Genomic DNA, 22,931 nt, shown 5'->3' with positions numbered 1-22,931 from the left:
TTAGGTTGAACTACCCGAATTTAACTCTACTTATAACCGACTGTGTAATTGAACTACCCGAATTTAACTCTACTTATAACCGACTGTGTAACTGAACTACCCGAATTTAACTGTACTTATAACCGATTGTGTAATCAAAAGTTGATCTATTGGTGCCAACTAATTATAAATTAATATAATCAATGACCAAATTTCAACCATTTCCCAACACAACTCCCTCCTTCCTTTCATCCCTCCCTCCTATGTCTGTCTCTCTGTCTCTGTCTCTCTTTCTCTCTCTCTCTCTCATTCAGCAAAGTTTGAGTTAATAATAATATATGTACATGAATGATCAGGGTTCTCTTTGTTTTAAAGTATGAGGTTTCCTTATCAAAGTAGGCCACTATGTTAAGCACCTTCTTAAACAATGTAAGTAATATGTAAAACAAAGCTGGTGTACAGTTATAACAGCTGATGAAACCCATTCGTCGTATGTATATTAAAGTACTAATTAACATAATACCCACACATAATTTTTGAAAATTTATGGAACGAAAAACTGAAAACTGTATTATAATTAGTTACTATATATACAAATACGTGACATAATAAACATCAAAAAGTTGGGTTTTTTCATTAGGGAAAAATTAGCATATTGACAACATAATATCCACACACAATTTGGAACAGACTGCACTGCACATGATATACTTTTGTGGCATTAAACCTAACGCAGCGGCCAAGCCCATTGGTAAAATGTTCACCTGATGTGCAGTCAGTCTGGGATCGATCCTCGCCAGTGGGCCCCATTTCTTGTTCCAGCCATGAAATTTTTATTTTTAAAAATTAACACTTAATTAATTGTTAGAGTACATTGCATCTCATGTTTTTACTTTCAACTTTATTACATTGGGGGGGGGGGGGGGGGGGGGGGCGCGGGGATGAAAAGAAAGTTCTCACAGAAGGAAAAATGTACATTATTAATTTAATGTATAAATTTCCTCTTACAAAAAGAAGTTTGAAAAAATGGATTTGGTGTAAAAGTTTGTTTTGTTTTGTTTAATGACACCACTAGAACACATTGATTTATTAATCATCGACTATTGGATGTCAAACATTCTGTAATTTTGACATATAGTTTTAGAGAAAAAACCCGCTACATTTTTCCATTAGTAGCATGGCTTCTTTTATATGCACCATCCCACGGCCTTTGATATACCAGTCATGATGCAAACATTGTGTAATTTTGACATGGCTGGGGTTCTTTATATATACCAGTCATGATGCACTGGCTGGAACGAGAAATAGCCCACTGGGCACACCGACGGGGATCAATTCCAAACCGACCATGCATTAAATGAGCCTGTACAGAATTTGGTGTAAACCCAGCACTCACATTCTTGGCTAAATGTTTTTGGTTTAATTACGTATACGGTAGTGTAAGTCGGTCTAGCAAGGGTTAGCATCAATTGGCGAGATGAACTTACCCCAATACTAAGTACATGTAGGTATGCATTTTTTCAATGTATTGTGCACAATAACATTTTACTTGTTTCTGGGGATGGGTGGTGTGGGAGGAAGAGGTTGGGGAGGGTTTGCAGTGAGTTCTTTTTTTATTTGTTTTTGGGGATGGGTGGTGTGGGAGGAAGAGGTTGGGGAGGGTTTGCAGGAGTTCTTTTTTTATTTGTTTTTGGGGATGGGTGGTGTGGGAGGAAGAGGTTGGGGAGGGTTTGCAGGAGTTCTTTTTTTATTTGTTTTTGGGGATGGGTGGTGTGGGAGGAAGAGGTTGGGGAGGGTTTGCAGGAGTTCTTTTTTTATTTGTTTGTTGCTTTTGGGGTGGGGGGAAGAGAGAGAGGGGGGGTGACCCTTTATGCAATCATTTCTAAAGGTACATGTAATCGTAAACATGAAATAAAATGGAATCTCCAATTTCTTGATTATTTATGGCATTTTTATTTTCTCACAGAAAAAAAAAAAACCAGAAAAGAAAAAAAATTAAAACTTGTGTAACTAGGACTGCAGCCAAGTTTGACTGCAGTCCGTGAGCTGTTTTATCAGGCTGATCAAGCCAGCATGCCAATAAAAGAACAAAGATGTTAGTGTAACATGTTGAAAAATGATCTCCCACACCCTCGTAAACTTGTAAAAATACAAGATTATTCCACGTTTCTTCAACTGGCACAGCCTACTTTGCAGACCCCAACCACTCCGTTAAGATAACAGATGAAATGTGGAATAAAAGCCAACTGTTTCAGTGGAAGTATAAAAAAAAACCCACTCTCTGCTCTATACAGCATAGACCAGCTTCTGTGTTGTAATCATTTAGCTGTGGAACATAAGGCTGGCAGGTTCTGGGTTCGCACCTAGTACCGGCTCCCATCCAAAACTGGGTTCAAACTTAACAGTGGCACTGATGACAATTGCTATCCTTGAGATATAAACTAGTGGGTAGGAAGCATCACAAACTGCACTTTTGTGCCGCTAAATAAAAAGTTCTGACAATGGTAAAATGCCTCAACAGCTAAATAAATGTACAGTAATAATTATAAGCCAATATTTAACATTTGTACATTTGAAATATGTCTACACACAGCAAATAACCTTTCAGTCATGTCTATTTGCTGCAAGTCACTTCAATTTTTTTTTTCCTGTAGCCAGGCTCAGAACTGCCATTGCATGGTAGGCCATTTCACCTGTGTCAATTTTGCTTTTTAAAAGTTGTAAGTCACAAATTCTTATGTTCGAGCCTTGCTGAATGAGTTTAATGACTCGACGGGTAGGTGCAACACCACTGCACTGACTTCTCTCTCTCTCTAACAACTAACCACTAACCCTCTGTCCTGGACAGACAGCATTGATAGCTGAGGTATGTGCCCAGGGCAAGGCGTTTGAACCTTAATAAGCACAAAAATAAGTATACTAGAAATGAATCTTGTTTGTTTTTGTTTCTTGACAAATAACTCATGTTACTGGGGTTTGTTTGTTTTTGTTGTTTTTTTGTTTAGGGTTTTTTTGGGGGGTGGGGGGTGGGGGTGGGTGGGGGCAATTAGAAATTCACAGGATTCATGCTTTTAAACATTCAGTCTTCTTAAAAGCAATTATATTTAACTAAAAACATGTTACATTTTACAAGGCCATGGTATGTGCTATCCTGTCTATGGGATGGTGCATATAAAAGATCCCTTGCTACTAATGGAAAATGTACTGGGTTATCTCTCTACTACGACTCTATGTAAAAATGACCAAATGGTTGACATCCAATAGCTGATGATTAATAAATTAATGAGCTCTAGTGGTGTCGTTACACAAAACAAACTTTATACATGTACACACAACAAACACATGCATGTGTGTGTTTTTAAACAATTCGCACAATTATTGTGTGCCCCCGGGTCACAAACTCCAACTGTCTACAAGCATTAATTTAGTTTGAGACTATTATATTTGGTGCATATATATAGTAACATTTTTCATTAGTGAAAATTATATATTATAAACAAGGAGAAAGAAAGAAAAAAGTTTATTTAACACCACATTAAAGTTTCAACATATTTTAATTAGTTATATACATATATATATATGGACATATGGTCATGGACCACAGAGATAATTAAGAAAGGAAACCTGATGCCATTGGCAGCAAGGGATCTTTTACTATTTAGTTTTAAACAGATAGGATAGTACATCACTACGCAAACTACTACTAAAGGCCTTTGACAGAGCTTCTAGAATTTTTATAAAATCCACTAACCATGGGATCAGTGATTTTAAAAATGTACTAGCCATGATTAAAAATTCACTAGCCCTACTTTACTTTAATACAATTTTACTAAATAATAGCAATAATTGGATATGTCACCTAAAGAGGGAGATTGAGCTTAAAAACACTAACATTGGGGGGGGGGGGGGGGGGGGGGGGGGGGGGGGGGTGGGGGGGGGGGGGGGGGGGGGTGGTGATGAGGGAAGGATATTTGTATTTACAAAATAGACATAACTGCAAACAAAAAAACCCATATTAATTCACTAGCTGTCGGGCATGGCAATAGTAGTTGTTTACAAGCCCAACACTGAATATCACTAGCCAAGGGAGTGGGGCTACCATAATCTAGAAGCCCTGAGCCTGTTACACCAATTGTGAAGCACCAGCTGGAACGAGAAATAGTCCAATGAGCCCACCAATAAGGATCGACCCTAGACCGACTGCATATCAGGTGAGTGCTTTAACATGTGACTTTAGAAAAAACCCAGAAAAAAACACTGTGCCCTGTAGACTACGGACTGCAGATACTGGTCTATTTTTTCAAACAGCCTCCTACTTCAAAGATAATGAACACTGTAATCTAGTTGATACTGAATAAAATATAAATCACATATATATCTATACACAAGTACATAACTAGTGTATAATGACACGTTCTTACCCAACAAAAACCCTGAACCAGAAGATACTGGATAAAACATAAATATCACACACACACGTACGTAACTAGTGTATAATGACATGTTCTTACCGGACAACATCATCTATGTTGTTTCTGTACACACCCTCCAACTTGTCTGCTGGGAAGCCCATCGCAATGATGTTTGGAGTAATATCTGATCAGCAGTCAAGGTTTTATATCACATGTTGTTTATTACTAATAAGTATTAGTATTATTAGTACAAATAAATACATGTGTGTGCTGGGGTTGAAATAATATGTAGTTCTAAGTAACAGTTAGGATCACAGTCTTTGTCATAAGTAAAATCAAGGCGAGTTGAAACCTTAAAACAAATTGTTTGGAGAACATGATGAAAAAATTAGGGATAGTCAGGCTGGGTTTTTTTTTTTAAATAATTTTTTTTTTTACAGGCAACAATTTTTTCTTCAAAACTTTGATTAGCAACAATTGTTAATTACAAATTGATTAGCAACTACTTTTTAACATTTTAAAATTGTGTAGCTGATAATTAATTGATTTTAATGTGTCGTTAATTAAAATTGTGGTAATCTTCTGGTATTACTGAAATGAATCTGGCCAAAAATCTAACAATGCTCGACTAGTCACAGCAAATTTTGAAAAGTTGAAATAAGAAAGAAAAAAGTTTTATTTAACGATACACTCAACACATTTTATTTACGGTTATATTGCGTCAGACATATGGTTAAGAACCACAGATTTTGAGAGGAAACCCGCTGTCGCCACTACATGGGCTACTCTTTCCCATTAGCAGCAAGGGATCTTTTATTTGCGCTTCCCACAGGCAGGATAGCACAAACCATGGCCTTTGTTGAACTAGTTATGGATCACTGGTCGGTGCAAGTGGTTTACACCTACCCAATGAGCCTTGCGGAGCACTCACTCAGGGTTTGGAGTCGGTATCTGGATTAAAAATCCCATGCCTCGACTGGGATCCGAACCCAGTACCTACCAGCCTGTAGACCGATGGCCTAACCACGACGCCACCAAGGCCGGTAGATAAGAAGTTGAAGTCGCCATGTACCATTTTGGATCTAATCTGATTTCAAAAACAAAATCACACAATAGATCTCAAGACACTGACTTGTGAAGTGTCATATAGCTCATTTAAACACCTGGTCAGTCGGTACATGTAGTTTTACTTTGACGCCAGACTATACAACGACACATGTCTGATACCATCGTCATTTGCAGTGACCAGTCAAGCATTGTTTAGTTCTCGGCCAGAGTTATTTAATTATTAAATAAATAAAAAAATACTAATTATTACTTTTATTTTAACATAATAGAGACACAATAATTATCAGTGACTTCAATGCAAATATTCAACTATTTTGATTGTGATTTAATTTTATTACAAGTAGTAGTAGTATTTGATAAACAATATTATGATTCGTACGAGTGTACAATTCGGAACATTTTCCGAATGAAAGCGGAACATGACGAAACATAACAAAATTAACTGATAAATGTTAACTTTGTCTATTTTGACCACATTTCTCCTCTTTCTGCAAGGGAAGGGAGAAGTCGCATCTACTTTTTCAGTTCTAGATTAGGGCCTGACTGACAAGTCGTTAAGTTCAGCTACATGTATAACCCTAACCCTAATTATGTTCAAAATATTACGTTGACGTAAGACGTATCACTAATTTTGCTAATAACTGCGACTTGAGAAATCTTGCTGTGAAAACAAAACTGTTTCACTGGCTACATTTGGGCCTACATTCAGAGTATGACAAATATTTTGAAAAGTCACTAGCCATAGGGCTAGTGGGTTTGTGAAAACCACTAGCCCACCAAGATAAAGCACTAGCCCAAATTCCTGTTCAATTATAATTGAATTTTTATATAATTTTTGTAACATTACACATTTACGAGTATAACAGTAAAATAAAACAAACACTTAAAACATGTTGTAACTTTCAGTTTTTTGTCCTGTCGTACGTTTGGTCTTTTGTCAAGTGTGATCCATCGTCATTGTTCTGTTTTCACTTTTGCCCTTCCCCCGAGAAAAAAGAATTGAGCAAACTCATGGTTGGTATCTAAACCCACTATCAAAATAATTAAATTTAAATGAGGGTACGACAGTGTGACACACGGTAATGAATGGTTCAGTGTATTTGGTAGTTGGTTATACTGGACTGGACTAGTGATTAACGTGCACATTCAGAGCAAGCTGTTGTAGCGTACGCCTATCTTGGGCACAGGTACCGGCCTTGCCAGTTTCTCGGTCCAAGACAGAAAAGGTGGGGGGAGGGGGGAGGGGGGGGGGGAGGAGGGACCGCCTGCACTGGCAGATGCAAGGGAGCACCAGTAGCCAGTATCAGCAGCCCGACTGTGGTTATACATTTAGGGCCTACTATTTATGTCGCCAGGAACGGTGATGCCAATTGCTCAAATACAAGGTACTATCCTGTGTCAGACCGACATCAAAAGAATACAACATCTAATCCTTTGTTAAATGAGCGACTTAGCTGAAACAGGTGGAGATAACTCTATTCCAGATGGCGCGACAATCGACAGGGTCCCAGAAACCTGGTTTGTCTCTGACTGGCTTCAGGTTATAAGCGACCAACTGAGTGACTGTGTTTGTTTTAACAGTAAAGTATTTGAAGCATAACGCAGTTAGGGACGCTGACGATACATATGCACATATATATTTCATTGATTATTATCCACAATATACATATATTTTCTTTATTATTACTGACTTTCACCCTCATATCTCAGTACATATGTAGACAAACGTCAACTGGTAACAACTGGTAACCATTCACTGCAGTGTATACTATAGAACGTCCTGTGCAGAACCGTACTGTGTAGGAACGTCCTGTACGGAGCCGTCATCACTATATATATTTTTTAATACGCACACGTTAAATATATATATAAATAATAATTGAGTATTATCCACAATATACATATATTTTCTTTATATACAAAATATATATTTATTCCCTTTACTGTTAATGTGTTTTCCACCATATCTAAGTATATAAAATACTAGACCGCCCTGTGTAGGAACAATACAAAATATATATTTATTCCCTTTACTGTTAATGTGTTTTCCACCATATCTTAGTATATAAAATACTAGACCGCCCTGTGTAGGAACGTCTTGTACAGAGCCGTCATCACTATATATATTTTTTAATACTATTATCCACAATATACATATATTTTCTTTATTATTACTGATTTTACTGCCCCCCCCCCCCCCCCCCCCCCATATCTCAGTACATGTGTAGACAAACGTTAACTGGTAACGACTGGTAACCGTTCACTGCATCGTATACTATAGACCGTCCTGTGCAGAACCGTGCTGTATAGGAACGTCATGCACAGAGCCGATACGGTTTTGGTCCGTTATGATCGTGGTATAACAAAGAATGACAAAGCAATGAAAAAAATACAGCTATTGTCAGAGTTTGTTGGACCTTGATGAGTGACGTGCCACCTGTTTTATTATCTCCCCTGTTCTGAGCTAAGACACCCATTGATGAACAAAAAAGGTATTATTTTATATCGGCAGCTGTGACGCATTATCCAAACCACTAGGCCTACATGTAATAGGCCAAGCCGAGATACTGCATGTACGGTTACCATTAAAGTAAATTGTTTTCCTGATTGCTGATAACCACATGTAAGCGTAATTGTTAAATTAGAAAACAATAGGTAAATAAAACAAACACTGAAATTTAAAGATTGGGATTAACCTGTCGTCACGATTGGTGAGTTTCCAGTTCTTAACCTAAAACATATGTGCGAGATTAACTACCACCTAATGTGTCCAACCAATCAAAACATGCATGTCATTAGACTTATTTCCTGTGCCAGAAACTTGAAAGGGAAAAGTAATGCATGCTGTAACTGTGACGATGTAAAGATAGCATGTTACTGCATTTTGCAGACCTAGTTCAAGTGGATTATTATTATATACTGATTGTGTTGTTGATATTATTCAATGACAAACGTCATAATCAAATTTATTAAACGAAATTTCAGCCGAGAGAAAAAGAAAAAAGAAAAAAACACGATCAAGCAATAAGGAGGGGGGGTGGGGGGGGGGTGGAAACCACTAGCACTACGGGCTAGTGGTTTTGCATTTCTCACTAGCCCGAATTTAAAAACCACTAGCCACGGACGTCGAGCTAGCAGATTTGTCAAACTCTGCTACATTGTAATAATTGTATACACATACGGTTAATCGCAGTTCATTAAAATTGCAGTTTTATACCCACAGTTCGGTGTACCGTTTATCAATTTGCGAAATGCAGTGCATTTTGATTTTTTTTCTTTGCTGGACCATAAAAATTGTAACCTCCCAAAATAGGGACTAACCTCTGTGATGAATCTGCCAATAGAATAAACATTTTAAGCCAAGCATGTTTCATCCCAGCAATTTTTTTTTACATTTTTAAAAGTTAACACATATTAACTTCAAGAATTATAAAATAACTATCCCCGGACCCACTATTACTGTCACCCCTATTAGGTGCTCAGTTCAGGTCAAATTATTTTGCCAATCCTCTGAACTCAAATCCTAGGGGAAACATTGCCCAAGTATCCCAGAACCAACATGCTATTATGGCATGGTAAAAATGCAATTTTTGTTTTCTAGTCAAAATATATAGTTTTATATATTTTACAAATAACCATTAAAAATAATGTGTTGTGCTCTTAAAATAGTTTATAAAACTGGCGTACTTGTACTACTTGTGGAAAGTATTGTGAATAAATCAAACCATTAACCAAATATTGAAAATCGAACCTAAAATTAAAAAACCAAACTGTCCTATCCCTATCAGGCACTAATGTAGCCTGCAAAATAGAAGGTATTTTTTGCCAAAAGTCAGGTCAAGCCGCCAAGTTATTATCAATAGTGAAGAGACGTCAACACACAAACTTGTTAACTGTCATAGCTCACTTGACACCTTGTTGGGCCCTTGTTTTACTTTGGTGCCAGACTCTACATCAAAGCATGTCGCCCTGTTTACAGTGACCAGTCAGATTTTTTGCCAGAAAATAATCTGAGGTTAGTAATTAAAATCAAAATGGACGTCGGGGCCATGAACCCCAAAAAGTGTTTCACATAAAATTTCAAATCATGAAGCCTGATATTTTTGTTTTACAAGACTATTGTCATACATGCACATGTATGTCCTGGCAACCTAAACTGCTCTACCAATTTTAATGACTTTGATAACGAAAACATCAGTGTTTGAAATAAGCGCTTGTCTGTCTGTTCTGACAAGTGAAAATCGGCTTGGACAAGCAAAATGTACCTCAGTGGTTGTCAAGTGGACAAGTGAAAATGTTCAATGCAGTTTCATTTTGAATAATTAAAACTAATGTCCTTGCACTTGAATAAAACTAAGAGCTTATTTGGACAAGTTAAAGTATTGGCGGACAAGTCGATTTTTAGATATATTTGTCCGGTGGACTAGTGAAAATTTATACTTATTTCTTTCATTGAACATACATGTTGATTAAAACTGTACATGTACTTGTACATACTATGTATTTATAAAATGATAGTATTGATACTCATAAGACTCTTATGATGTCAAGAAGTGCTGCGTAAAAATAAAACCATTGAATATTATTATATAGCAATCACAAACATCAACCTGACACTTGAATAAAATAAGTTTTCCATATATTTGGACAAGTGAAAATATTGGTGGACAAGTAGATTTCTAGATGTATTTGTCCGGTGGATTAGTAACAAATTCTGCTTATTTCTATCACTGTGTATGTCTGGTATGGAGGGTTTTTTGGCACTTTTGTGGGGTTATTTGTGGAGTAATATGATATATTGTTTTAAGAAATATTGATGTCAGAAACTTAAAATTAATCCAGAAAAACCTTCACATAAAATAAACAAATATTTATCATTTCAATGCAAGAGGTTTTGTACTTTTGAGGGGTTATTTGTGGAGTAATATGACATGTTGTTTAAAAATATATACTGATGTCACAAACTTAAAATTAATCCAGAAAAACATTCACATAAAATAAACAATTTAACATTTCAATGCAAGAACATTTTGTACTGAGGATACATGTAAGGTCCAGATCGAAGCCGTCTTCTTTGTGTCTCCGTTTGTTTTTGCTAACCCAGCCTTTTATCTTGTTGGCCATCTTCTGGTGCCGTTTAGTATGTCACCAAGTTGACGGCTAACAGGAACTTAATTCAGGAATCAACTAGAGAAGGTTTGTATCAACATCCTCATTGGCCCGTCATGAAATTTATGAACTCCAAATCACACACAATATCCATATTTTCCACACACACTGACAGATCTCGTCACATATTTACGCCATCAAACGTTGCCACTTCAGCAGTGTTATCCATTAATAAAAGAAAACAACATTTTGTAGGCAGAAAGTCTACCGATTCTCAGTTTAACCTACGGAAACCATGTCTCCATAATCAATGGCGGCTTCCTTATAATATTAATGCGCGGTAAGTATACAAAATAGGGCGGATTTCTCTAAACATTTAACTGTAATTATTAACAGGAAAACAACTTGTGATACATTTATTAAATTAAGCAAAGTAATGGTTAGTTAAATATTCGTTGTGCGGAGTATTTATTAAGCGAACGATGGTATAAACAACTCCTGCAGCTTATTGAGATCGGGTCAAAGATCAGATATCTTGAAGTTCCAAAGACCCACTTCAATGACCTCCGTCGTCGGGTAAATAGGTCAAATGAACCTTGAGTGCTGAATGTGACCCACTGACCGCTGCATAAACCTGCAACTAGCGTTCACGCATGATTGTTTTCAAAGCAAGTGGTATGTGAAAAATACTAATTGCTACAGGTTATGATCATGACATTAATTAGAGTGACAGTATATTACGCTGAGAGGTAGAATATCAGAAGCAATCAGTGTTGTTGACAGTTGTGTTATATTATAAAAAAAATTAAAGGAAGGAAGACGTCAGACATATTATTTTATATTTTAAAATTCTTTCACTAAAAATTAGCTTTTTCAGGGGCTGCGATAGGTACATACCCTCTAGGCTTTACATTGGGGAATTTAATATTTAAAAAAAAAAAAATGATGGAAGATCCATATATTTAATTTTATTTATTTATTTATTTATTTATTTATTTATTTTTTATTTATTTATTTATTTACTTACTTATTTATTTGTTTCATTTTTAATTTTTTAATTTTTTAATTTTGTATTTATTTATTTTTACAAAAAGCCCACCTCCCTTTAAACCACGAAATGACCAGGCGAGGTCAGTGGCTTAGCAAGGGAGTGGGTGGGTGGCGCATGGGGCCATGCCCCCCCCCCCCCCCCCCCCCTCAATAAAACTTATTTTTCTACAGTATTATTTTTTTATATATAAAATCATACATGCATACATAGTGTGGGTTGGGCCCTCATAGTGACCCCCCCCCCCCCCCCCCCAATCTAAAAAATATTTATTTGACCTATTATATTATATATTTATTTAGTTGGGTTATGACTAGATTGTCCAACTAAAGGGAGTGACCCTTGGACATGTCATGATAAAATGGTATACTATTCGTTTTTATAAGAGACTAACTTTTACATGGGATGTTTCTTCTTTTCTTTTTTTTCTTGTTTTTTGATTGGAGCGGAACTCTTCCACCCCCTCAACTGGTTATGAAAGAAAGAAAGAAAGAAAGAATGTTTTATTTAACGAAGCACTCAACACATTTTATGTACAGTTATATGGCATCAAACATATGGTTAAGGACCACACAGATATTGAGAGGAAACCCGCTGTCGTCACATCATGGGCTACCTTTTTCGATTAGCAGCAAATAATCTTTTATATGTACCATCCCACAGGTGGGGTAGTACATATCACGACCTTTGATATACCAGTCGTGGTGCACTGGCTGGAACGAGAAATAGCTCAATAGGTCCACTGACGGGGATCGATCCCACACCGACCGCGCGTCTTACCACTGGGCTACGTCCCGCCCCCAACTGGTTACAAAGAGACAAAGGGGGGTGTCTTGGAGCGTGAATGGTTGTATTTTTGATGACATTTTTCCACCTTAGTATTTGTTTTTGATACATAGACCTATTAACAATTGTTTTGGTATTACTAAAATTATGTTCTAAATTAATTTGTTTATTATTATCATTACTATTAGGCCTATTATTATTATTATCATTATATTATTATTATTATTATTATTATTATTATTATTATTATTGTGTGTTGCTATAGAATTGGATGGAAAAAAGTTTCATTCGGGAGGGTTGGTGGCCCTTAAAAGGGCCTTTGTAATTGTGGTTGTAATCTGGCCTACTTTCGGCCTTTCTTTTGTTTGCGCGACTTTGATTTCTTGCCGCCCTTTTTGCCTTTTTGTTTCTTGCTGCGACCTCGGCTCTTGCTCTTTGAGGCTCCCTTTTTACTGATCTTACTGCGTTTACGTTTTTTATGGGATTTGCCCTTGCTGTCGCCATCATCGTCATTGTCTGCCTTTCCACGTGACCAGTAACGATGAGATTCCATTAAAATAGGGATCCTCCCAAGGCGAAAGCGTCCAACGGTACCCTTGGCCTTCGAGCCTCTTGGACGAACTATAAATCCTCTGCTGAGTCCCTTGATAATCGCCTTCTTGATTTGTCCATTCAGCAGTTTGACAGGCATAGCCTTATAATCGGCTGCAATTCGTCTGCAGATCGTCTGAAGAGATGATCCCTTCATATCCTTGTCCTGAGTGATTGCATCAATTACTTTTAGGACCATAGTGGATGGTAGTTCCACAGACGAAGTAGGTTGTCGAGATCTGCGAGAAATTGCATTCTCCATTGACCTGGTGCTAGATCGGTTAGACCTACTTCTCCTAGATCGGGACATCGGTATAGATTTTTGGGACCTAGATCGCGATCGCGATCGTGATCGACTAGATCTCGAACGCAATCTAGAGCGTCTTGAACCGGTCATTTTTAAGTTTGGATTATGTGATTGTTGACGTCATAGGCCCTATTTATGCCTGTGCAGTGCCGACGCGAAAGAAAGCACACACGCTGCTACTGTTAAAAACGACGTCAAAATGTTAATTTTAATTCATGTGTGTTTTTCTGTAAACTATCATAATAATTAAAACTTTATGAATATCATATTACTTTAAAAAAATCAGTTAAAAGTAGTTTTGAGATATTTTGACGTCCCGTTTGTTGTCTTTTTTTTCACAACAGATAAAAGTACTGATTCAAGAAATTGTTAATAAAGCACTTTAGAACGGTCATGTACGCCTAACTGCATGATTAATATTCATATTTGTAACAATAATTTAAACTAGCATTGTTTAATATTTACCAACATATCCCAGAACACTATGAATAACAATTAAAAACTAAACTCCAGAGAGCAGGCTTGTATGTTAATAATATATTTCACATAATAGCACCGTACGCATGCACATAAAACAAGTTAGGTCTGTAACGTTTTTTTTTAAAAACTCAGATTTTGGTCTATATCAAGTATTCCGATATTTTGTTCTTTATTTATTGCGGAAACAAACAATAATATATGAGCCCTATAAATGGATGTAAACTTATTTTAATTAAACATATTTCTTATAGGCCTACTCAGGGGCGTAGGCTAGGGGGTCCGCTAGCAGAACTAAAACATACAGGTTTATACATATGGAGTTTCTGGTGGTGCAAAAACAAAATAGAAAAAGGTCCACTTGGTTCATATTCGACCCCCCCCCCCCCCCCCCCCCCCCAGGTCCAGATCACGCAGCGCCCCTGTTACTATACATGTTACATTAATGAACATAGTTGCTAAACGTGCACAAATGTTTTAGAATTTAAATCCCCAAAACATTTATTGAATTAAAAACGTTCCAATCCATAGATATATTTATGTGATTTACACAATTGTTCAAATTTATAAAATATAATTATTAAACGAGATACAACTTTATTATAACAGTCTATATGTAATAGGCTAGTTTGTTATATAAATATATACTCTTTAAAAAAAAAAAGTAGGGGAACCTGAAATATTAATGTTAATATAAACTATTAAACTGAACATACGTTTTGACGTTCAGGTCTCTTTATCAACACACCGAAACACATTTCATATTTTGCACATGCATCACCCAGTTCCCCGTACACGTGCGTGGGGTGTCGTTCTCGATTTAACGGCCTCTGTGGCGTCGTGGCAGGCCATCGGTCTACAGGCTGGTAGGTACTGGGTTCGGATCCCAGTCGAGGCATGGGATTTTTAATCCAGATATCGACTCCAAACCCTGAGTGAGTGCTCCGCAAGGCTCAATGGGTAGGTGTAAACCACTTGCACCGACCAGTGATCCATAACTGGTTCAACAAAGGCCATGGTTTGTGCTATCCTGTCTGTGGGAAGCGCAAATAAAAGATCCCTTGCTGCCTGTCGTAAAAGAGTAGCCTATGTGGCGACAGCGGGTTTCCTCTAAAAAAATCTGTGTGGTCCTTAACCATATGTCTGACGCCATATAACCGTAAATTTAAAAAAAATGTGTTGAGTGCGTCGTTAAATAAAACACTTCTTTCTTTATTTTTTTCATTCTCGATTTTGACCATTTCCAGGAAGGTCCATTAATCACTGTGGAACATTATTTCTGTCAATCTTTTTCATTCTGTTGATCATACAGTTGTTATTGTTTTGTTTTTAGTAATTTTTATTGTTTGAATTTGCGATTTACTGATAAAAAAACACGTCAATTTTCAAAATTCACTTCTGACCCCATTTGTCCTTCAAGATCTTTGCTGGTCATAAAACCTACTGTAATACTGAACTACCGGTTATAATGTTTTCCCAATTAATTCACTATTATCATATAACCATTCCCCACAGCTAATATACCTTACAATTTGGGCAATTGTAAATTCTTATTAGAGTTCCCCTACTTTTTTTAAAGAGTATAGTTGGTAAAATGTATTTGTATAGACGGCTAAAACCAATGTAGGTCTACCTACATTTGAAACTTCCAACTTAAATATTGATTTCTGTGTATCCAGTGTTCTAGGTTGTCCCAATTTCTATAGAATATTGAAATGGTGTTTTGATATGATCGTTTGGCGTTCAACTTAACTTTTATGATCTATAGACCTGTGGATTTTGTAAGTCTCCAAATAAAATCTTAAATATTGACCTTGTGATGTGCTGGACGAATACAATACACATGACTAGATGTAAAATGTGTATTAGTTCACACCAGAAATGAAGTTCTAGACAAATATTATAAAAGTCACTGTTGTAAGAGGACCAAGTACAGGTCTTTCGGGCACGGCGGAAGCAAGTAGACATTGTGTGTGTGTGTGTGTGTGTGTGTGTGTGTGTGTGTGTGTGTGTGTGTGTGTGTGACGGGTGTGTGTGTGTGTGTGTGTGACTGAGATCGAAGGCGCAAAGCAAACTTTCTAGGGGGTTCGAGGTATGCTCATTTTAACAATTTGGAAAACTAGATGTCCTGAAATGCAATTTCCTGCATTCTACAAGTAAAATTCATCTCTGCTTTAAGATTTACTACCAATATATTTTATTCGAAATTATGAGGGGGGAGGGGGGAGAGACTAGAGCCCCCTGCTCTCCACCGTGCCTGTCTTTATAGGGGTTTTTTTTGGGGGGGGGGGGGGCGTAGCCAAGTGATGAGTGGTCCGCTGATGCGCTATCGATCTGGGATCGATCCCCGTCTCTGGGCTCATTGGGTTATTTCTCTTTCCTGCCAGTGCATCACGACTGGTATATCAAAGACCGTGGTATGTGCTATCCTGTTTGTGAGAAGCATGGCTAAATGGCGTACTAATATATAACCCGAGTAGGCTACTCTGCTGTATTTATTTTACACCGTCCAATAAAGGAAGGACGGAAGGAAATGTTTTATTTAACGACGCACTCAACACATTTTATTTATGATTATATGGCGCCAGACATATGGTTAAGGACCACGCAGATATTAAGAGAGGAAACCCGCTGTTGCGACTTCATGGGCTACTCTTTTCGATTAGCAGTAAGGGATCTTTTATATGAATCATTCCACAGACAGGATAGTACATACCACGGCCTTTGTTACACCAGTTGTGCAGCACTGGCTGAAACGAGAAATAGCCCAATGGGCCGTCCAAATATATAACACGGGTAACTGTTTTGAATAAATATATTGAAAGAGTACGCAGTGATGGGGAACAAGGACGCCATGCTCCAATCCCCCACCCAACCAAACCTTTTTTAACTATTAAATTTGTATAACATGATGCATACATAAGGCCCCATGCATGTGGTTGAGTTAAAGAGCATCTTTTTTTATGGATGCCTCAATAGCTCAGAGCGCATCATGGTTAGTCTGCATTTGACTCTGCAATTTGCGGGTGATTCGGTGCCACAGATTCGAGTCTAAGCAACGGCATGGGACAATTTATGAGGTCAGAAAGGATTTAATTATCCCGTGTGCCAGTGCGTTAATATCTATGTATGTAACAGTCAACCTCGACATACATACAATACGATTCGGTGCCATAGGTTCGAGTCCCAGCAACAGCATGGGACAATTTGTGAGGCCAGAAAGGATTTAATTATCCCCTGCGCCAGTGCGTTACTATCTATGTATGTAACAGTCAACCTCGACATCCATACAATATATAGATATTCATACATTAATAGATATATGGGTATGGGTATATAGTATGGGTCCCACTCCCAATATAAAATCATGGCTATGCTAGGTTAATTAGGGCATATATATTTTACGTATAAAATACCTACGTCATACTGGGTCATCTACTATAGTCTAGTAATGATTGTACTAAATATCACGGTATGCAAATGCAGACCCGTCGGAGGGTTTATTTTATTCACATGACCGTAAATACACCAGACCTCACCCGTTAAGAAGGCATAGTCATGGTTGTTGTGCACGTGCCAAAACGTTTAGCAAAATTAACCATTTTTAAATAATAATTTGTTTACTATTTTAAGGATTATTTGGCGTGGTATTATAACCCAAGAATTAAATTCTTATTTTATTTTATTTACATAGCCGTAGACACGATTTCTTGGCATCTGAATAGCAAAATTACTAATTTTTAGGCAGTGATTTTAGTTGCTCTTTTGGAGTTTTATATATATAAAAAAGTGAGATTCTCGGGGTACGGCCTTGCAAACTCAGCAAAAAAAAAACCCACCTCAAGGGCAGGTACAAGCAATACAATTGTAACCCAGTGTTAAACTAGGGTTATTGAAAAACTAACACGTGAAATGCACAGTAAACATGACCCAGGGTTTATCCTAGGTTTAACCCATATGTTTCCAAAACACATTGATAACCCAGACATATGAAATCGGCCCTTTAAGTGTTCTTGATTGGTGTAATTTAGTTTCACGCTTATTGGTCTGCTTGCGAGCCCCTAATTACCTCACGACTAAATTATTGCATAATTGGAAGGTGACACAATAATAATTAATTGAATTGTACATGTATGCTAAATATATGAATTACATTTGTATATACATGTAGTTGTAAATGTTACACTGTGTATATATATATTCCTCAAATTCCATCGAACGATGGCCCTAAGTGTAATAGAGTTCTGTTCTGTTCTCTTCTGACAATACCCTCAAAGAGATACACGTAAGTTAAAAACTAGAACTCCAGTCGAAATAAATAAAATTCAGGTAGGATAGGCTACTATTCTAAACAATGATTCTAAACTCAGAATATACAGTGTATTCAAATCAGAGTTTAAATTGGATAGCTAACTGCTCTGGACATCAAATTTCTATCATCATATGGGGGATTATGTAAACCTTAAAAACTAATTAAAATGAGGATTTGTTTGTTTATATTTCCCAAGCTGTGGAAAATTAACAACATTTTATTTTAGACTGTTCTATTTATTTTGCTGAAAGGCAACAACTATTTGATACGTTAAACTCCTTTTCCGACTTTTCGACTGTTGATAGCAATTTACAATTTATATTAATTATGTCATACAATAATGGTGATACTGAAATTCTAACCATGTATTAACATTTTATTGTAAAGTTCTTGTTCCGGCTATCAGTGGGGCAGTAATTTAATATATATCCAAGTACTTCGACCATTTCATTTTTATAAAAATACTTTATTTATTAGACTATATCAGTAGCGTAGCGGGGGGGGGGGGGGGGGGGGGGGAGAGCACATGAGCACTTTTTTTTTTATTGTATTAGATTTTATAAAACCATACACACATACATAGTGGGTCCCTCCCCCCCATATAAAATTCTGGTCACGCCTATGGGCTATATAGTCATTGTAGTCCTATAAATAGAATACAAATTTTGTGTCTCCGTCTAGCCTGTACATTAATATTGTTATTATTATTGGGTTGGGTTGGGGGGTTTTTTTTTTTTTGGGGGGGGGGGGGGGGGGTTTGTTGTTGTTATTGATGTTATATCATTCTTATATCTGTTTGCTGACACCAGATTATTTGATATTGGGCAATACACTAACTGAATTGGTCAGAGTATCCTACTTTGGCTAATGTGAGTGTGCCCTGACTAATCCATAAAGAGTACAGCGGATGTATTTTAAAACTGAAATGGGAATATATATGTTATTGTGCTGTATATAAATGTATAGGCCCTATTATGGTTATTACTCTGCCCCATATAAGGGTGTAATGCAAACAGGTCCGTAGCCAGCATTTTGAGTGGGAGGGTTCGACTAGGTATTTGCTGGGGCATGTTCTCTGGAGGGGCGGGACGTAGCCCAGTGGTAAAGCGCTCGCTCGATCAATCTAATAAAAATTAGCTCCATTATTACATGTGGATCTAACAGCAGCCAGTTGGAGCTCATGTCCACCAATCAAAACCTTACTTGCAGAATCATGCCAGTGATTTGAAAATAATTTGAAAATATTCCGTATTATCCTGAGGGTATACGATATGTTTCATGTGAATTACGAATGCCTTATTTAGACCAGTAGAACTAATTTTAATCAGATTGCTAACAACACTGCGTAGTCTCCAATGTCCAGGTAACATTTCGTCTGTAAATAATAATTTAAATATTGACCAGTCAACCTTCGCCTTTTATAACGTTATTTGGGAGCATACAAATTCTAAAAATATCGGGCGAGTCTATTTTAGTGGCCGCAGTACAGCGAACCATACCAATACGTACGGGATGGGTTATCAGTCTTCAGTTTTACATTACAAATTATTTATTTTATAAAATAAAACATGTTTTACGGCATTCGTAATTCACACGAAACATGTATACCCTCAGGATAATTCGGAATGTTTTCAAATTATTTTTAAATAACTGGCATGGGGGGGGGGGGGGGGGGGGGGGGGGGGGGGGGGGGGGGGGGGGGGGGGGGGGGGGATTCTGCAAGTAAGGTTTTGATTGGTGGACATGAGCTTCAACTGGCTGCTGTTAGATCCACATGTAATAGTGGAGCTAATTTTAATTAGATTGTCGCTCGATGCACGGTCGGTCTGGGATCGATCCCCGTCGGTGGGCCCATTGGGCTATTTCTCGTTCCAGCCAGTGCACCACGACTGGTATATCAAAGAACGTGGTATGTACTACCGTATCTGTGGGATGGTGCATATAAAAGATCCCTTGCTGCTAATTCGAAAAGAGTAGCACATGAAGTGGCGACAGCGGGTTTCTTCTCTCAATATCTGTGTGGTCCGTAACCATATGTCTGACGCCATATAATCGTAAATAAAATGTGTTGAGTACGTCGTTAAATAAAACATTTCTTTTTTGTTGTTGTTCCCTGGAAATTATGAAACCTCTGACAGCCTAGAACGCGTTTTCCTGGCATCTGGAATTTGAAAAATGATATTTTAAACCAAACGATTTACGACTATTTTGTAGATTATATTTTTGCTATTAAGGCTATTTTTTATTTTTAAAATTCAAGATAATGAAATTCTACCACACAACAGGAATTCCGGGTATTGACCCGATGTATATTTTAAATATTTATGTCAACTGCTTAGTATAACCGTACAAACAAAAAAGGTACGTGTACGTCAGAACTATAATCAGTTCCTTTAATGATGAACATATTTGTGAAAAATGAAACAATAACGTTCTTAAAATTGTGTATCATGCAGCCCCTGTTATAAGTAGATTTACAGTTGCAGTCTTCAAACGTTTTCAGCATAAGGTATTGCATCCCATTTCATTTGTGTCACTGACGCGTCATATCATCAAAGTGGCATCTACATGTTGGTCATAAACAGATTCGAAATACTTGAAATAACCGTTTCCCCAGTTGCACGCCCACCCCCTGGCTAACAAACCCAACCCCACCACGTAGATCTGAATTGATATTCACATAAAATTTATAATTTCAAATTATAAACATTTACATATTGTTTTGGAACACCCCCCCCCCCCCCCCCCCCCCTTACCTAAAGCATAATCCGACGCTGGAATATTCTTAATATATATAGAAATATAGAAGCCAGTGACGATTTGAATCTCTATATAAAGATAAGGAGTTTTCGACAGAAGCTACCTTTCGATCAACTAAGTCAAATCAACCAATTAGCTCCATTTTCAGTAATGATGAATCATTCTAAATTATACGTCAAAATTACCTTAAAAATTACGCAGCATTTTCTATTTGGCTTTAATCCTACGGGATATTTGCAAATTCAATAGCACCAACACCAACCCTCGCGTATTACCGACCCTGGTCGGGCTGCTTGTGTTCTCTTCTGACCCCCAGTTTGACCCACCCGAAACCTTTTCCTGTCCTGCATGGTGGAGCCGGCCAAAGTCGACACCTGCGCCCATGACAGGCGTGTGCTACAACAGCTTGTTCTGAATGTGCACGTTGAAACCTATAATCTGACCTGACCTAACAGGATTACTTGCTGTTGTTAACCTCGTATTTCTTTGAATAATAAATCAATGGAAGGAGAACTGCTGTCATTGTTATTTAATTATCGAATACTACGAGGTCATCAATATAGAAGAAAGTACAATTAAATATTTTTGCTACAATCATGTAGATTCCTTTGGGTTGTTTATTTTTTATTATAATTTTTTTTTTGCCAGATTAGTTAGAATTCTGAATAATGTACATTGTATAGCTTTGATAAGGGGAGAAGGGGAGTCCTAAACAACGTTTGCGGGAGGGTTCGGACGAACCCCCCCCCCCTCCCCAATACGGGCCTGCGCAAATAAATTCTTATAACGTTGATGTATTGGAACATGTTATTGTGCTGTACACTTCTGACAATATTTGCTTTTACCTAAATATTAATATCACTAGTAATAAGGCTTAAATTACATATGTATTTGTTGATTCAGATGTTTGTTCATGTAATTAATGTATATTTATGTTATTCTTACTGCAGATAAATGTATATTATATTGTTATTTTTGCTCTGCCCATATTCGGGTGTTATGCAAATAAATTATTCTTATTCTTGTATATAAATGTATAGGCCGTATCATGGTTATTACGCTGCCCCATACAAGGGTGTTACGTAAATAAATTCTTATTCATATAAAGTTGGTGTATTGGAAGAGGTATAAGCTTTCATTCGTGAGATGTAGGTGGCCCTTAAAAGGGCCTTGTGAATTGTGTTGATTGCTTCCTGCAGGCATGCCTACATTCCGCAATCATCGTCCTCCCATGTTCTTACTCGGTCTTTTCCTCTGTGGGAGTGGTGGACTCAGTTCCTTCACTCGCGGTCTTGGGAGTTCCTTTTGGCTTCGCTGCTGGCTCTCCGCCTTTCTTCCCTCCTTTCTTTTTTCCTTTCCCGCCTTTCCTTTTTTTGGAGCTGGCTCCTCGCTTTCGTTTCTTTGAACGAGATCTAGACTTTTTGCTTTGAGATCTCTTTCGCTTACTGCCCCTCGAACGACCTCGGCTCCTGGATCTGCCTTTCAGGGGACCTCTGTTACTCTGCTTGGCTTCTACCATTACGACCGGAGACTTAGTTCTTGATCGAGTTCGTGATCTGGACACAGCTTGGCATCGTGGTTGGGACCCGGATCGGGGAGAAATTGATCGCGATCGCGGTTCTTTCATTTTGATGTTTTCCGTTTCCAACAAGTTAAAAAAGAATGACGTCATACAATGAGTCATTGTTATTTATAGCAGTCAGGCGGACGTAAAAGAAGCTACTGGCGAGTTTGTTTACATTAATTATTTTGGCGCCTATTCTAAAGAATTTTGTGTTTGTTGACAGTGTGTTTCTTTAAAATATTAAAATGACAACATCTAGTACACTATTGGTAACTAGTTTTATGATCTGAACAAAAGAAGAACTTTCATTTTTAATGCTAGTTCTTGTATTATCTATGGCTAAATAGGTACTTATCACAGTTATTGTTTAAAAACCAACTCCATATTTGTTTTCAACACAATATTATTTTTAGCTGGAAATTAGACAGCATATACATTATGGTACATGTTATAGTCAGTAATACTAGGAATAAAATGACTTAAATATTTAACTATTACAATACCAGAAGAAAACTTAT

The 22,931-nt window shown here is 37.3% G+C and overlaps 3 protein-coding genes across 3 annotated transcripts in view; all 3 read right to left on the bottom strand.

Annotated features, from left to right (window-relative positions):
- Positions 1-10,855, bottom strand: part of LOC121380074 (phosphatidylinositol 3,4,5-trisphosphate 3-phosphatase and dual-specificity protein phosphatase PTEN-like) — a 44,625-nt gene extending 33,770 nt beyond the window's left edge. The window contains exons 1-2 of the mRNA XM_041508823.1: positions 10,505-10,855; positions 4,491-4,575 (exon numbers count right to left, since the gene is read on the bottom strand). Of these exons, the coding sequence (XP_041364757.1) occupies positions 4,491-4,575; positions 10,505-10,583 (164 nt within the window). The 5' untranslated portion in view covers positions 10,584-10,855. The remainder of the gene's footprint in view (positions 1-4,490; positions 4,576-10,504) is intronic.
- Positions 10,856-12,745: 1,890 nt separating this feature from the next.
- On the bottom strand, positions 12,746-13,303 carry LOC121379604 (sperm-specific protein PHI-2B/PHI-3-like). Its single transcript, XM_041508252.1, has one exon. It carries the CDS (start codon positions 13,301-13,303, stop codon positions 12,746-12,748), a length of 558 nt encoding a protein of 185 aa, XP_041364186.1.
- Positions 13,304-22,086: 8,783 nt separating this feature from the next.
- On the bottom strand, positions 22,087-22,533 carry LOC121379603 (serine/arginine-rich splicing factor 6-like). Its single transcript, XM_041508251.1, has one exon. The coding sequence runs from the start codon at positions 22,531-22,533 to the stop codon at positions 22,087-22,089; it is 447 nt and encodes a 148-aa protein (XP_041364185.1).
- Positions 22,534-22,931: the final 398 nt, after the last annotated feature.

The sequence above is a fragment of the Gigantopelta aegis genome, chromosome 8, assembly GCF_016097555.1.
Source record: "Gigantopelta aegis isolate Gae_Host chromosome 8, Gae_host_genome, whole genome shotgun sequence".
Lineage (NCBI taxonomy): Eukaryota > Metazoa > Mollusca > Gastropoda > Neomphalida > Peltospiridae > Gigantopelta > Gigantopelta aegis.
This window is presented reverse-complemented; position numbering and strand designations above follow the sequence as displayed.

Excerpts from the sequence above, each read along its gene's own strand:
- LOC121379603 (XM_041508251.1), bottom strand. The coding sequence starts at position 22,533 with ATGACTCATTGTATGACGTCATTCTTTTTTAACTTGTTGGAAACGGAA.
- LOC121379604 (XM_041508252.1), bottom strand. The coding sequence starts at position 13,303 with ATGTCCCGATCTAGGAGAAGTAGGTCTAACCGATCTAGCACCAGGTCA.